Raw genomic sequence first — 17,250 nt, forward strand, 5'->3', positions numbered from 1 at the left:
TTTTCTCTTCCTGACTTACTTCACTCTGTATGACAGACTCTAGGTCCATCCACCTCACTACAAGTAACTCAATTTTGTTTCTTTTTATGGCTGAGTAATATTCCACTGTACAATGTGCCACATCTTCTTTATTTATTCATCTGTTGATGGACACTTAGGTTGCTTCCATGTCCTGGCTATTGTAAACAGTGCTGCAATGAACACTGTGGTACATGACTCTTTGAATTGTGGTTTCTCAAGGTATATGCCCAGTAGTGGGATTGCTGGGTCGTATGGTAGTTCTATTTGTAGTTTCTTAAGGAGCCTCCATACTGTTCTCCATTGTGGCCATATCAATTTACATTCCCACCAACGGTGCAAGAGGGTTCGTTCCCTTTTCTCCACACCCTCTCCAGCATTTATTGTTTGTAGATTTTTTGATGATGGCCATTCGGACCAGTGTGAGGTGATACCTGACTGTAGTTTTGATTTGCATTCCTCTAATGATTAGTGATGTTGAGCATCCTTTCATGTGTTTGTCAGCAGTCTGTATATCTTCTTTGGAGAAATGTCTATTTAGGTCTTCTGCCCATTTTTGGATTGGGTTGTTTGTTTTTTTGATATTGAGCTGCATGAGCTGCTCGTAAATTTTGGAGATTAATCCTTTGTCACTTGCTTCGCTAGCAAATATTTTCTCCTATTCTGAGGGGTGGTTTTTCATCTTGTTTATGGTTTCCTTTGCTGTGAAAAACTTTTAAGTTTCATTAGGTCCCAATTGTTTATTTTTGTTTTATTTCTATTTCTCTAGGAGGTGGGTCAAAAGGATCTTCCTGTGATTTATGTCATAGAGTGTTCTGCCTATGTTTTCCTGTAGGAGTTTGATAGTGTCTGGCCTTACATTTAGGTCTTTAATCCATTTTGAGTTTACTTTTGTGTATGGTGTTAGGGAGTAGTGTTCTAATTTCATTCTTTTACATGTAGCTGTCCAGTTTTCCCAGCACCACTTATTGAAGAAGCTGTCTTTTCTCCACTGTATACTCTAGCCTCTTTTATCAAAGATAAGGTGACCATAGGTGCGTGGGTTTATCTCTGGGCTTTCTATCCTGTTCCATTGATCTGTATTTCTGTTTTTGTGCCAGTACCATACTGTCTTGATTACTGTAGCTTTGTAGTATAGTCTTAAGTCCAGGAGCCTGATTCCTCCAGCTCCGTTTTTCTTTCTCAAGATTGCTTTGGCTATTTGGGGTCTTTTGTGTTTCCATACAAATTGTGAGATTCTTTGTTCTAGTTCTGTGAAAAATGCCATAGGTGGTTTGATGGGGACTGCATTGAATCTATAGTCATTTTCACAATGTTGATTCTTCCAATCCAAGAACATGGTATATATCTGTCCATCTGTTTGTATTATCTTTAATTTCTTTCATCACTGTCTTATAGTTTTCTGCATACAGGTCTTTTTTCTCCTTAGGTGGGTCTATTCCTAGGTATTTTATTCTTTTTTTTGCAATGGTAAATGGGAGTGTTTCTTTAATTTCTCTTTCAGATTTTTCATCATTAGTGTATTCTTATTTATTTTTGAGTGAATAATTTTGTTGCTGCAGGCTGTTACCATACTCCAAACCCCTTATCTAGCTGGGTGACCAAGCAATTTCCCCCAGCGAAGACAGGAATAAGAGTATGTACCTCACGGGCTTGTTGGGAGAATCAAAGGGGACAATCCAGAGCAAAATGCTTAGCAGAGTGCTTGGCACATAATAAGTAGCTCATGAAATGTTAGCTACTATTATTATGATTAGGGGAGGATCTTAGATCATTAGATAGCTATACCTCCTTTCTGGGAGAAGTATCCTCTTTTCTGCAAAGAACAACCCAAAGAGAGATGTCTTAGATTCTAAAATACAAATAGTATAGGGATCTAGAGTAACTATAACCACTGCCAACCAATGATTCCCAGGTTTGAGAATCCTAAACCTGCCAAAAAGGTCTTACAAATCTGTCTTAGCGTGGCAGCCCAGGGACCAAGATCAGTGAGAGTTTCTTGAGCCTTGAGGGTAAACTTTCTTTCAGGCAAGTGGTTGCCTTGGAGTTTCTCTCATTGTCAAGGTCTTGGCCTCCCTCCTCCAGGATTTTTAAAGTCTAGCTCCTGTCAGAGACACTTTGAACATATGACCCTGGGCCATCATTCAACAAACCCCATGTGGCTCCGGATACTTGTCCATTTTGTCGTGAAAGACAGGCCTGGACTTTCAGACTAGAGAATTCCATATGTATAGGTAGAGGGGTCCCTCTGCTCTGAATGGTTTTTACTCCTGAAATCTTGTTACTACTCTCATATACTGTTTCTACCCATCCTGTATTGCCCCATCAGTAAGGTTGGTATCCAGTATGATCTGCAGAATATGGGTCAGAGATTCAGTACACCATAAGGGTTAAGGAAGAACTGTGGTAATCTAGGGTTGGAGATGAAAACCAGGAATAGCTAACCTAGTCACAAATCCCATGGAGATTTGAGTGTTTCGACCATCCCAGTGGTGCTTCTAATATCACTCTTCCCTCCCAGTATCCTATTAAAAATCACTCGTTTTCAAGGCAGTTGCAACTGGCAAGACCTAACCAAATACACCGAACACACCACCACTCAGGAGAATTTTGCCAATTAGCATCCTTAACTATAAAACACCATTGGCTATGGGTGGAGTAGCGCTCATGCCTGGACTCACTGCTTTGTCACTCACCCCTGTAAACCCTTTATTGGATGGGCCAAACTTGGATTTCTGACAGGAAGGGGTGTAGAGAACAGGAGCTCTGTCGCCCAGCTTTCCAGGACTTGAAACCATCCCCCCATCCCACTTTATTTTCACAGGTGTGCCTAAAAGAACTGCAGCCATGGTGCCCCTGACCTGTGCCTTATTCCTTTAGATATAATAACCCATCCTCCCACTCCTCCTTGCCTTTTCTTCCATATCAAGTTCTGTGGGAAACACAGGTGGAGTTGTTATCCCAGACAAGAGACAAAGCAGCAGGAACTTCCTGCTGTTGGCAGGGAGATAGTATCAGCTGAGGGTCGTGGGAGTCGGGGGGCTTGTACTTCCACTCTGGTGCCCCTGAAGTGCCTGGCTCAGGTTCAGGGAGCCCGGGAGGCTCTGCTGTCAGGTGTCGGGCAGAGCGATGTTAACAAAGCCTCAAACTGCACTGTTCTATGATGACTCAAGAATCCCATGCAATCCCACGCTCCTGCCAGTCGCCACTTCCAGGAGCTAAAATAGACCTCTGATGCTAAGAGACAGCAGGCCTTTTATATCTGCTCAGAAAAATGAGCCCAGCCCTAAGAACCATCCTGCTATTCGATACAATGGAATGTTATACGGCCATTAAAGATGCCAATTATGCACACTGTGCATGTGGGAACCAGAATGTTAAATAATGTTACATAAAAACAGCAAAATAGGAAATAGGTACACATGCCGATCAGAACTATGGAAAACACACATCAAAGAGTTCATTCCTAAAGAACCAAAGAGAATGAAGAGCACCAGTTCTTTGAGTTTCCACCCCCCGACACACACAACACCTTTTATTATAATACACTTTTTAAAACTGTCGTGCTGGTCATGCTAGGTTACTGAGGCACCTGCCTTTTAAGTGACAGAGGAGTTAACTCTGCAGATCATTTAATTCAGGGAATAAAGAAGAACTGAATGCTAAGGGGGCTGGTGCTTTAAAATGACGGGATTCTTCCCCTTCCCACTCCCCTTCTCAAGATCAGGGCACGTTATCATTTCAGGTTTAGCACTCCAATGAGAAATTCCTTCAAAACACCTAGCCCACCAAACTCTAAGATGCGAGTTTAAGGAAACATGTATTTGGACCTCTCTGAAGTCGGACTGCTGTGTTTTGAACTAAGCTAGCTTATATGGAGAGAAAGGACCTGCTTTTTGATAGGCTAACAGAAATTCCTTATTGAAAAAGAATTGCTAAATGCTCTCCCCCAGCCCCATCCCCTGTCACCTTGTCACTGGTAGTGCTTACAGTTAGCCAAACATCTAGCACATACTTGGGTGTCTGGGAGAGCACTATTCTCTTTCTGGGTTCCTGGCTTCAACACCTGCCCAGACTTGGTTTTTCTAGAATTAGCTTCCAATCAGTATGTTTAGTTTTTAAAAGACTATGTGTAGTTTTTTTTTTAAAACTTTGTATTTTGAAATAATTTTAGATTTACAGAAGAGTTGTAAATATAGTACAAAGAGTTCCCATATACCCTTCACCCAGCTTCCCCTAAGGTTAACACCTCATATAACTCTGGTACATTGATCAAAACTATGACATTAATGTTAGCACAATACTATTTACTAAACTACAGACTTCATTCAGATTTCACCAGTTTTTCCACTAATGTCCTTCTTCTGTGCAGGATCCAATCCAGGATCCCATGCAATTATTATATATAGAATGTTTAGTTAAAAAAAAAACACCCCTAGAAACAAGTTTCCTTTTAGGAGGTGGAACAGGTAAGCCAGTAGGTGTCTGGGCAATTTATGATCCTGAGCTATTCTACCCAGAAGGGAACTCTATCACTTCTGTACCAAAGCCCTTAATTCAGAACACCTCATCATGGTTATTTTCAGAAAACATGTCTTACATCAGCACTTCTCACATCAGTACAAAGGGATTTGACAAGTGGGTTATTTTAGCAACCAATATTATGAGGGTGACAAAAGGAGCAGGATGGCCTTATCTGTTTCCTATGTGTCATTTTTCTTCAAACTGTATTGAAACTTTTTACTAGAAGCTGTAATATTTGAGTGTAACATAAATGCTAAGAAGCACCCACACCAACAGGGAAGGTACTCTTTCCAATGTGTGTTTGGTTTTGTTTGCCTGAAATTAAGTATTGAAATCTTACAAAACCAAATTGATTAGGTTATTTTGACTCGTTAATCTTGAGAGGAAAGGGAGAGCAGGCTATAACATCCATTTATTCCTTCAACAAATAATTGGATAATCAAGAATAACTCCCCCCTTAATCCATGCCAACTATGTGCCAGGCAATTTGCAAAGTGCTTTACAAATATTGTTTCATTGAATAGTCACCACAATCTCATGAAGTACTATTATTACCCTTCTTTTACATGTAGGGGGCAGGGAACAGAGGATTTAAGAGGTTAAGTAACTCACCCAAGGTCACACAGCATAGAGTGATGGAGCCCGAATTCAAGGCTGGGTCAGCCTGATTCCAAAGCTGGCTGTCTTGGCCAGTATGCTATATTGCTGCTCTGAGCACCTGCTACATTTCAGTCACTGCACTGGGTCCTAGACAGAGATACAACACTGAACAGCCCTTATTCCCTCAAATCGTACAGTCTAGTTGGAGGAGAGAGACCATTAAAGAGCTAAGTAACAGCCCTCTCTTCTCCTTAGGTATTCCTTGGATTGGTTACAAGTAAAGGTGATCAGTAAATTCAATCAGTGAATCCCAACACCTCTATATATTTAAATTCCTTTTTTAGGTCCTCAGAGAAAAGTCCTCTCCCCTCTGTGTACCCTGAGGATCCCTAACAGTTAGGAATGGACTTGAGGATATTGACGTGTTCCTCCATTTTGTGGCTCTGGGCTAGATGTCAGCATTGCACCACCACCCCAGCCACTTAAGTCTCCTCTGATGAGAAACAATGGGGACTATAATGTGCAGATACATATAATGATGAAATCAAATCAGCTGATGGAAATTTTTAAAGTCTGGGACACAATAATTATATTCCATTTCAACTGTCTTTTCACACTTGCATTAACTGGTGAGCTCTAAGAGAGCTTCAACTGGTTCCTGACTATATGGCATTCCATTTTGAAATATATTTCTTAGAAAAATGACAATGATGGCCCTGTAAATTATAAACTGGCAACGTGATTTTAAAGGTGAAGGGCTGGAAGACTTAAATCTCAGCAAATGACAATCATTCTCTTCTCTCTCCCAGCCTCCAAACAATCAAATACCCCAACCCTGTGGTTTTCGAGGCTGGCTGCATATGGGAATCACTGGGGAAACTTCAAAATTACCAATGCCTGTGTCCCACCCCCAGAGACTGTGATGACTTAATTGATCTGGGGTGTGGCCTGGGTTTTGGAAGTTTTAAAAGAACCCCAGGGGATTTTAATGTGCAGACAAGTTTGGGAACCACAGCCCTAATCAGAGAATCATAACCCTGGCTGCACATTAGAATCATCTTCGGGGCATCTTTTAAAAGTCCAGATGCTTGGGCCACATCCCAGACCAATTAAATTAGAAGATGTGGGGGTAGTGCTCAAGTCCCAGGAACCAGGATTTTTTTGAGAAGGATTTTTCAAAAAACCAGGATTTTTTGAACTCCCAGAGGAGTTCAATGTGCAGCCAAGACTGGGAAGCACGGCCGTAGGTGCAACTCCACACCTGCAATAAAGGGCAATGGCAACATTTGCACTCAGACGTTCAGCAACTCTAAGATGAGCCTAATGTGAAGAAGCCAGTTCTAGAAGCCAGGTGGGAAGCAGGCTGAGGACAAACGCTTAGAAAACTGTCCTACTTTAATATTAAAATGAGCTCACTTTTCTCTTGCCATGTATGAGGGTCAACTTGTCTAGGATCACTAGTAACTGATGGTATCTAAGCCCCACTCCCTACCACACCCACCAAAATAACTGCAGAAAGAATGGGAAATAAAGTACTTTAAAGGGATGAAAACCTTTGCAAAGGGCTGCAAACCACTGCTCAGAGACCCTGCATGGATGTAAACAAGGAGGAAGCAGAAAAGCAAGCTATTTGACCTACGTATTATCCAACTAGTTAGTTTTTACCTGCAACTTCATGTGCATTTTTACTCACCAAGCCAAACTCTGGGCTTGGAGGAAAAAAGCCCTAGACCATGATTCTCATACTTACCTACACATTAGAGACATCTAGGGAGCTTTTAAAATAATGAGGCTAGGGCCACACCCAAAATGAATTAAATCAGAATCTCTGAGGGGATGGCATCCAGGAATCTCTGTTTTAAAAGTCCCCCCCCCAAAAAAAAGGTCCCCAGGTGAAAAGGTGAGGGAGAGGGATAAACTAGGAGGTTGGGATTAACATATGCACACACTATATATAAACTAGATAATCAAAAAGGACCTACTGTGTAGCACAGGGAACTCTACTCAGTATTCTGTAATAACCTATATGGGAAAAGAATCTGAAAAAGAATGGATATATGTATATGTATAACTAAATCACTTTTCTGTACACCTGAAACTAATACAACACTGTAAATCAACTATACTCCAACATAAAATAAACATTTTTAAAAATACATATCTTAAATAAAAATACTTTTAAAAATAAAAATCGCTTAAAAATGCTAAAAAAAAGGTCCCCAGGTGATTCTAATGTTGCAACTGTAAAACAAAGAATATTGCCCACCATCCAGTTCTACCTACAGTACACCCTGAAAGGAATGCAGAGTGAAGATCAAGAATGAGGCACTCTGCTCTGGGAAAACAGGCAGAACAGGCCCTCAGTTACATATTTTCAGGAAAAAATTTTATGAACCCAGATTCTTGCATCTTCCCATACTTAGAAAAGCACTAAAATCATTAGCTAAGATGTCTGTTCCTTGTGACTAGCAGCAACCTTCTGCCAGGATGTGTGCTTGGTTGCACATATCCCCTTCGCCAAAATCACATACATGCTGACCTCCCCCCTTACCTCTTTGGAGCAGTTCCTCAGAGCTCTCTGATAAGCTGTCTCCCGGGCTTTAGTCCTCAGTTAAGTCCCCAAATAAAACTGAACTCACAGCTCTCACGTTATGTGTTTTTATTTCAGTTGACACAACCAAGCCTGAGAACTGTCACTCTAAACCAGTGGTTCTCAAACTTGAGTGTGCATCAGAATCACCTGGAGGGCACATTAAATAAAACACACATAGCTGGGCCTCACCCTCAGAGGTTCTGATCCAGTTAGGGTGGAACCTGAAAGTCTGCATTTCTAACAAGCTCCTAGGTGATGCCAATGCTGTTGGTCCAGGGACCACACTTTGAAAGGTAGAGACCCCAGTGGACCACCGGTTCTCAGCCTTGGCTGCACATGAGAATCACTGGTGGGCATTTTAAAAATACTGATGTCTGAGCCCCTCCCTAAGCCAATTAAATTGTAATGTCTGAAGCCCAGGGATCAGCATTTTTAAAGGTGATACAAATGTGCACTGAGGCTTGTGATCCACTGCCCTAGACCTAGATATTTTACAGCTGGAAGAGATCATTTAGTATAAACCCTTAAATTTCCTGAGAATTTATAGCTACTTTAGCTACTACTGGTCCCCATGTCCCAATCCCAATTTCCACTATTCTTCCTTAATCATTACTATGTATTAACAATGGGAATTGTAAATCAACTATACTTCAATAAAATTAATAATAATAATAATAATTAAAAAACAATGTGACCAGGGCTTCCCTGGTGGCGCAGTGGTTGAGAATCTGCCTGCTAATGCAGGGGACATGGGTTCGAGCCCTGGTCTGGGAGGATCCCACATGCCGCGGAGCGACTAGGCCCGTGAGCCACGACTGCTGAGCCTGCGCGTCTGGAGCCTGTGCTCCGCAACAAGAGGCCGCGATAGTGAGAGGCCCATGCACCGCGATGAAGAGTGGCCCCCGCTTGCCACAACTAGAGAAAGCCCTCACACAGAAATGAAGACGCAACACAGCAAAAATAAATAAATTAATTAATAAAAACTCCTACCCCCAACATCTTCTTAAAAAAAAAAAAAAACAACAATGTGACCAAATTAGGGTGACCAACTTGTTGTCCTGGTTTGCTTAGGACGTTCCTGGTTTTAGCACCGAAAGTTCCAGATTCAGAGTAAATCGGGACAGTTGGTCACTGTGGTAATGTTTTATTTTACAGCTCACAGATTGGAATACAGTACTATTAGATTTTGCTTCTAACATCCAGCATCCATTCTCCACTAAAAGGAACCAGGGCTCCTTGGAAATAGCTGATTCCAGGACTAGGGCAGAGAAATGTATGGTGAGCCTAGGAATTTTCTGTCAGAATCTAAGGAAGTGCTCAAAGACTCATGGGAGCATGTCAAAAGGACTAAAGGGACTCCCACTGGCCAAACTGGAGAAAATTGGAGCATTACAAAGAAAATGCTGAACTGAATGTAAAGCACTGAATTTACATTAAGAAAAACATTGAATTAAGTGACTTCCAAAACAATAAGTAAAACTACTTCTCTACTATTGGAAGTAACTATTACATCAACTTGCTCTGAAAATTGGTATTCGAGGGGAAAGAATTAGGCCTTTACATGATCTTTTTGGTTCATATCCTATAGATGAGAAAAAGCTCATCTTTACAGAAGAATGCCAGCTAAGAAACATAGACTGGATGATAGAATTAGGAAATCACCATCTTGCAACCCCTGATTAAATCACAAAGTCAGGAAATACATTTTAAAAATTAGAAAAACAAATTACTGAGTGAGGAAACAGGAATTGATGGATGCTGAAATTTTAGGTGAGAGGTTATTGGGGAACAGGACAGTCACATGGTACCAAAGTAACACCCCAGATTTCTTGCTAATTAGGAAGAGAAAATTAAAATTACATGGAGAGTTCTGAGGGCCACCACCTTAACCATCACCTTTACTGAGAGTGGACAACTGCCATTATGTACCACTGGATGGGATGCTACATGAAGTACACAGCATTATTTATGAAGCATTCTTATCAAAACTGAATCTAATCAAGCCTCTAGACCCAACAACTTCCAGTTTACAGGAAACTCAGGTGCTGGAAGGGAAAGCTAAACACTATCATAAGAAAACAAACCATCCTGGTTTGCCCAGGACTGAGGACTGTCCAGGATGCAAGATCAGTGTGAAACCAGGAGAGTCCCAGGAAAACTAGGATGGTTGGGCACACACACAACAGTCAGAAAGATTCATAAGTGGGGCAGACCTGGTCTCTAAAAGTCAGTGCTATTAACAAAAACTGGGGAGACTGTTCTAGATTAAAAGACACTAAAGAGAGACCACACTCAAATGCAACATGTGAACTGGCCATAAAGGACTTCAGGGGACAGCTGGGGAAATCTGAATATAGAGCAGTACTACTCAGCTAGCCCACAGATGTAAATGAACCAGGTCACTAAGCATACTATTTAATCTGGCTGACATATTTTTGGTAACAAAACTTCCTCAATGAAGGATGTGGTGCACTGATACACATTCTGGTACAAGCCCCTTATCTCCCTCTGAACCATCAAGCAGTCTGCAGGCCACACGTTGGGAAGCACTGTACTAGATACTGAATAACACTAATAAAGATCAGTGAGGTACTGGTAATTTCTTTTTTAGCTGGGCTTACGGTATTATGGTTATGTAGAAAAATGTCCTTACACTTAGAAGATGTATGCTGAGACGTTTAAAGGTGAAGTGTCATGGTGTCTACCACTTACTTTCAAATGGTTTATCAAATAACAGATACACACAGATAAAGCAAATATGGCAAAATGTTAACATTTGTTGAATCCTGGCGGTGGATATACTGGTGTTCATTGTATTATTCTTTCAAGTTTCTTGTATGCTTAAAACTTTTCATTATAAAAATGACGAAAGCATAATTCTAAGATCATCTTACTTACAAGGTGGAACACTAACAGAATTACCAGGAAGCTGATTACCTACAGCTAATCCTGTATTTATTCATCAAATATTCCTTAGGGGATAGCTAAGTTAAAAACAGAAAAATGAGTTGAGTTAGCCAAAAGAAAAAAGCACATTCCCAGCTGAGTAAACAGAATGTAGAAAGGACCAGAATGGAAAAAAATTATCTTTTTCAAGGAAAGGAACTCAATGTGTATAGAAAAATGAGGCTACCCAGATCATGAAGGGGCTCTGAGGCTTCATGAAGAATCTGAGACTTAATTTTAAAAGCAAGAAGGAGCCCATAACAGACAGATTTCAAGCACCAGAGAAACACAATGAGGCTGACATTTTAGAAAACTCACTCTGGCTGTAGAGAACAGAATGGGTGGGGGCAAGAATGAAGACAGCAGCACAAGTTAAGAACATGGCCCTTTCAGTAATAATCTGGTGAGAGATGATGGTAACCTGTAGGGATGGAGACTTGGTGATACACTGCATGTGGGCAGAGGGTATGGGAAAATAAGGACTCAGATATAATTCCCAGGCTTCTGGCTTGAGTGACCAAGTAGATTGGTATATTCATCAAGATTGGAAATATAGGAGCAAGAACAGGTTTGGGGGAAAGATGTGAAGCATGCAACATTAGATATGTTGAGTTCAGAGTACCTAGAAGATATCCAGGTGGAATCCACCTTGTCGGCAGTTGGATATGAGAATGAGAAAGATAACTCCAGCTTCTGGTTTACATAACTAATAGATGGGATTGCCATTTACAGATATAGGCAACAAAGGAGGAGAAAATAAAAGTCGCTTTACATTAAGGTTTCTCAGCTATAAAAATAATATTATTTATATAAAATAAAAAATAGGGAAATGGAAACATAATGTATATAATATACAAATATATAATATTATTTACATAAAATGAAAAATAGGGAAATGGGAATAAAACTTATCTGACTACCATTAATCAACATTTTTTGTCATTTTAGATTATTTCCTTCTAATATTTTTATATGGATATTTATATAGTAGCTTTAAGAGCCATATTTTTCTCAGAAAGCAGCTTCTCTAGAGGTATTTAGGATTGAGAAAAATTAAAAACACTAGCTGACCTGATATCAGTTTGTAAATCAGACAGTGCTCACTAAGTTACACATCCTTAGTCTGTTAAGATTCAAAACATAATTTAATTGTTGGGCACGTATCCAAGAACAACTCCAGAGTTGAAGAAATCATGACTAGAGAACGTCAGTTTCAATACCCATACTACAGAGCCCAATTATAGGTATCCAGTTTCTTCTTTGAAGCTCTCCTTTCCCATAGGGTCTCTACTACAACCAGTTCTCCCTCCACAGGTGAGAGCTAATTGGTGATATTGCTCCTAAGGGTAACCACATTTTTTTTTCTTTTTGCGGTACGTGGGCCTCTCACTGCTTCAGCCTCTCCCGCCGCAGAGCACAGGCTCCGGACGTGCAGGCCCAGCGGCCATGGCTCACGGGCCCAGCCACTCCGTGGCACGTGGGATCCTCCCGGACTGGGGCACGAACCCGTGTCCCCTGCATCAGCAGGCAGACTCGCAACCACTGCGCCACCAGGGAAGCCCTGGTAACCACATTTTTAAAAGCTGTTCTGGAAGCTTCAAGGCCTAGAAAACCCAAAGGAATGAATCTCTACTGAGATCACACAGTCACTCTGCAATCATTTCATAGCTTACTCTGCTTTTGAAAAAAAAGGTAGACTTGTTTCTAGCTCTAATCCTTGGCTACCTCATGAATGCAGAACACATCTAGTAAAATTTCCAGGCAAATACAGAAACCCAACTCAATGTGAAATTATGACCAGATGCGGAGGAAAGCTCAGTCATCACTCCACCACAGGCAGAGCTAGACAGAGGAGACAGACTGTAAACTAGGATCAAGGGAGCCATGATAGGCTGACAGCAAAGAGAAGGAACAGTTCAGATCCAGGGCCAAGGAGTGGTCACAACCAGGCAAACACACAAGAGAGGCAGCAAACGTGAAAACTAAGGTTATAAATCTACCTCAGGTAGGAGGTCCACGATATCCTTCCTGCTCAGGGTCCAAAGATTGGTTTCCACGGTAATGCTCTCAGGGTCAGCGATATAGCAATATGCTAGACCTGGAAGTTACTGACAGTTCAGCCTTAACAAAGAACCTGCAGGCTTGTAGGAGGCTGCTTATTGAGTGAAGAGAAGCACCAGCTCACAGTGCGGGGTCTGGGGGAACAGATCCACAGGCACAGCTTGTCTTAGGACAAAAGGCTCGCCAAGGAGCTTCTTAGCAGAGTTTGGAGGACAGCACAACCTGTAGAAACAAATCATAATATCAGTTTGAGATAGCCTAATCCACCAGAGGGCAGACAGCAGAAGCAAGAAGAACTACAATCCTGCAGCCTGTGGAACAAAAACCACATTCACAGAAAGATAGACTAGATGAAAAGGCAGAGGGCTATGGACCAGATGAAGGAACAAGATAAAACCCCAGAAAAAAAAAACTAAATGAAGTGGAGATAGGCAACTTTCCAGAAAAAGAATTCAGAATAATGATAGTGAAGATGACCCAGGACCTTGGAAAAAGAATGAAGGCAAAGATCGAGAAGATGCAAGAAATGTTTAACAAAGACCTAGAAGAATTAAAGAACAAACACCTAAACAGAAATGAACAATACAATAACTGAAATGAAAAATACACTAGAAGGAATCAACAGCAGAATAACTGAGGCAGAAGAATGGAGAAGTGACCTGGAAGACATAATGGTGGAATTCACTGCTGTGGAACAGAATAAAGAATAAAGAATGAAAAGAAATGAAGACAGCCTAAGAGACCTCTGGGACAACATTAAACACACAATATTCACATTATACAGGTCCCAGAAGGAGAAGAGAGAGAGACAGAACCCGAGAAAATATTTGAAGAGATTACAGCCAAAAATTTCCCTAATATGGGAAAGGAAATAGCCACCCAAGTCCAGGAAGCGCAGAGAGCCCCATACAGGATAAACCCAAGGAGAAACACGCCGAGACACATAGTAATCAAATTGGCAAAAATTAAAGACAAAGAAATTATTGAAAGCAACAAGGGAAAAATGACAAATAACATACAAGGGAACTCCCATAAGGTTAACAGCTGATTTCTCAGCAGAAACTCTACAAGTCAGAAGGGAGTGGTATGACACATTTAAAGCGATGAAAGGGAAGAACCTACAACCAAGATTCCTCTACCCAGCAAGGATCTCATTCAGAGTTGATGGAGAAATCAAAAGCTTTACAGACAAGCAAAATCTAAGAGAATTCAGCACCACCAAACGAGCTCTACAACAAATGCTAAAGGAACTTCTCTAGGCGCGAAACACAAGAGAAGAAAAGGACCTACAAAAACAAACCCAAAACAATTAAGAAAATGGTAACAGGAACTTACATATTGATAATTACCTTAAATGTGAATGGATTAAATGCTCCAACCAAAAGACACAGGCTCACTGAATGGATACAAAAACAACACCCATATATATATATGCTGTCTACAAGAGACCCACTTCAGACCTAGGGACACATACAGACTGAAAGTGAGGGGATGGAAAAAAGATATTCCATGCAAATGGAAATCAAAAGAAAGCTGGAGTAGCAATACTCATATCAGATAAAATAGACTTTAAAATAAAGAATGTTACAAGAGACAAGGAAGGACACTACATAATGATCAAGGGATCAATCCAAGAAGAAGATATAACAATTATAAATATATATGCACCCAACATAGAAGCACCTCAATATATAAGGCAAATGATAACTAATAAGAACCTGCTGTATAAAAAAATAAATAAAATAAAATTCAAAAATTCAAAGAAAAAAATATTCAGTTTGATAAACCAAGGAGAAACTACAGGAACACAATTCCTTAAAATTTAAGCCCTTCCTCTGTGTTCCCACAGCCCCCTGTGTTTCTCTCTATAACAGCATTTATCACATTTAATGTAACTACCTGCAGTTTTTAAACCATCTTCCTCATGGGAGTATATAATCTTTTTGAGGCTAGAAACAAGGCAAAAACTGCTTATTATTCATCTCTGTGTTCTCAGTGTGTGACACAGAGTAGGGGTTCAATGGTGAATGGAGCAAGGGGCCTGAGTCATACACTTTTCTGTATGATTTGCACACAATAGGTAATTAATATATATATTACTGAATTATTCTATTGAAAACTTTCTAAGCAAATTACTTTTTCCCTTATCACAGGAAGTCAAGTAAAAATGAGAACAAAAATTCACCTATAAACTCACATTCAGAGAAGTATACCTGCTGCTAAATTTTCAGGATATATCCTTCCAAATATGTACATTTAAATTGGTTTCTTAAAGTGGAGTCACACTGTACATACTATACACACTGTTTTACAACAGCTCCTTCACATAATAATGCATCATGAGCATCTCTCCACTATATGTAGTTACCTCACTTTTATTGGCTATATGGTATTTCATTAAATAAATGTAATGTAGCTTACTTATCTAATTCCTTGCTATTGGAAATGTAAGCTGTTTATAACCTTTTGCTATTTCAAAAAGTCCCTTCATGAATATTCTTATAGTTATATCTTTGCTTACATTTTTAGTTATTTAGTGGAACTGCTGAGTTGAAGGGCCTGTATGTTTTTAAGGCCCTAAGATACGTACAACTAAACCTTTTTAAACCTTGTTTAAAAAGGTTGTACTAATTTACACTCAAACCAACAAACCAGATGAGTTCTTGTTTCCCTGGCTAACAGTCATTTCAGTAGCACTGTACTATTAAAATAAGGAACAAGACAAGATACTCACTATCACTCCTACACTGGAACATCTTCTTATCCAATGTAATAAGAAAAAAAAAAAGTATTAGAAGGAGAGAGAAAAACTGCTTTTATATGGTGATCACATGGCCAGCTACCAAGAAAATGAAAGAGAATCAACTGGAAAACCTGTAAAACAAATAAAAGAATAGGTAGCTTGACACAAAATCAGCAATAACCAGTTAGAAAATATCATGAAAAAGGTCCCTTTCATAAAAGCAATAAAAACTTTACAATATCTTGTATTAATCTTAAGAAAAAAGACCTGTATTGGGAAAAAAATACGTGTTTATATTTAGAGAATTCCATAAGCCTAGAGTAATTGAAGAGATAGGTCACATACCTGTATAGAAAAAATACTGTAAAGATTTCAATTCTCCTTAATTAATTGGAATCAATAAATTCCAATCACAAGCCCAAAAGAATATTTTTGATAAGTTGATTCTAGAGCTCTGTTAGAAAATACATGAAAACGTTAAGAGCACATATCCTTTAATCCAGCAATTCCACATCAGGGATTTATCTAATAAATATATACATACACATACACTTATTCATCACATATACATATACATACTCATTGCACAAATATGCAAAGATATATGAACAAGGACATTCACTGCAACACTGTGGTAACAATAGAGTAGAAACAACCTCAAAATTCATTAGGATGAATGTCCCTTCAAAGGGACAAGTTAAATGATATATTTATGTAAGTTAAAACTATACAGCCTATTTTAAAAATTAAGTAGACCTTTAAGTACTGATGCAGATCCTACATCATTGTAGAATAATCTCCAAAATCTATTGTTAAGTGATAAGCATGGTGCAGAATAGTGGGGTTTTTAAAATTTTTTTAAATTGAAGTATAGTTCATTTACAATGTTGTGTTAGTTTCAGGTGTACAGCAAAGTGATTTAGTTATACATATATATATATATATATATTCTTTTTAAAATTCTTTTCCATTATAGGTTATTACAAGATACTGAGTATAGTTCCCTGTGCTATTCAGTAGGTCCTTGTTGTTTACCTATTTTATACACAGTAGTGTGTATACGTTAATCCCAAACTCCTAATTTATCTCCCCCACCACCACCGCTATCCCCTTTGGTAACCATAAGTTTGTTTTCTATGTCTGTGAGTCTATTTCTGTTTTGTAAATAAGTTTGTTTATATATCACTTTTTTAGTTTCCACATATAAGTGATATCATGATTTTTTTTCTTTGACTTATTTCACTTAATATGATAATCTCTAGGTCCGTCAGAACAGTGTTTATAGTCTGTTTCTATCTGTTTAAAAAAGAGAGAAAGAGTGATGTACACACACACACAGATTATATCTGGTAGGCTACACAAGAAACTAGGAAGAGTGGTGACATCTGAAGGACTAGGAGCCAGGAATAAGAAGACTCATTATTCACTGCATGTACATGGCACTCTTATGTACTGTTTTTTTTTTTTTCTACCATATGCACATACTGTCTTTTCAAAATAAATTTTTCTTGCTGTTCTGAGGCCATGTTTATTGTTTTACTCAGTCTGAGTGTTAGCAGAATCCTAGGCTTACTCTTAATTGTTGCATTTTTTAATCTATTGTTTTACAAAATAAATATTTTCATTTTATTCAAAAGTGAAACATATAAAGGTATATAGTAAAGCTTCTCCACACCTCTGACTCCCATCCCTGCAGTTTCCCCCACCATAGATAACTACTATTATCAGTTTTTTGTTTTTGTTTTTGTTTTTTTGGGCCGCACAT

At 39.3% G+C, this 17,250-nt stretch overlaps 1 protein-coding gene across 1 annotated transcript in view; it reads right to left on the reverse strand.

Moving 5' to 3' along the window:
• Window positions 1–12,828: 12,828 nt before the first annotated feature.
• TRMT2B (tRNA methyltransferase 2 homolog B) overlaps window positions 12,829–17,250 on the reverse strand; it is a gene marked incomplete at its 5' end in the record, with an annotated part of 37,367 nt that continues 32,945 nt past the window's right edge. Inside the window, 1 exon segment of the mRNA XM_082609286.1 lies at window positions 12,829–12,964. Coding sequence (XP_082465412.1) covers window positions 12,838–12,964 — 127 coding nt within the window. The 3' untranslated portion in view covers window positions 12,829–12,837.

This window comes from Mesoplodon mirus, assembly GCF_964341445.2.
Source record: "Mesoplodon mirus genome assembly, chromosome: X".
Lineage (NCBI taxonomy): Eukaryota > Metazoa > Chordata > Mammalia > Artiodactyla > Ziphiidae > Mesoplodon > Mesoplodon mirus.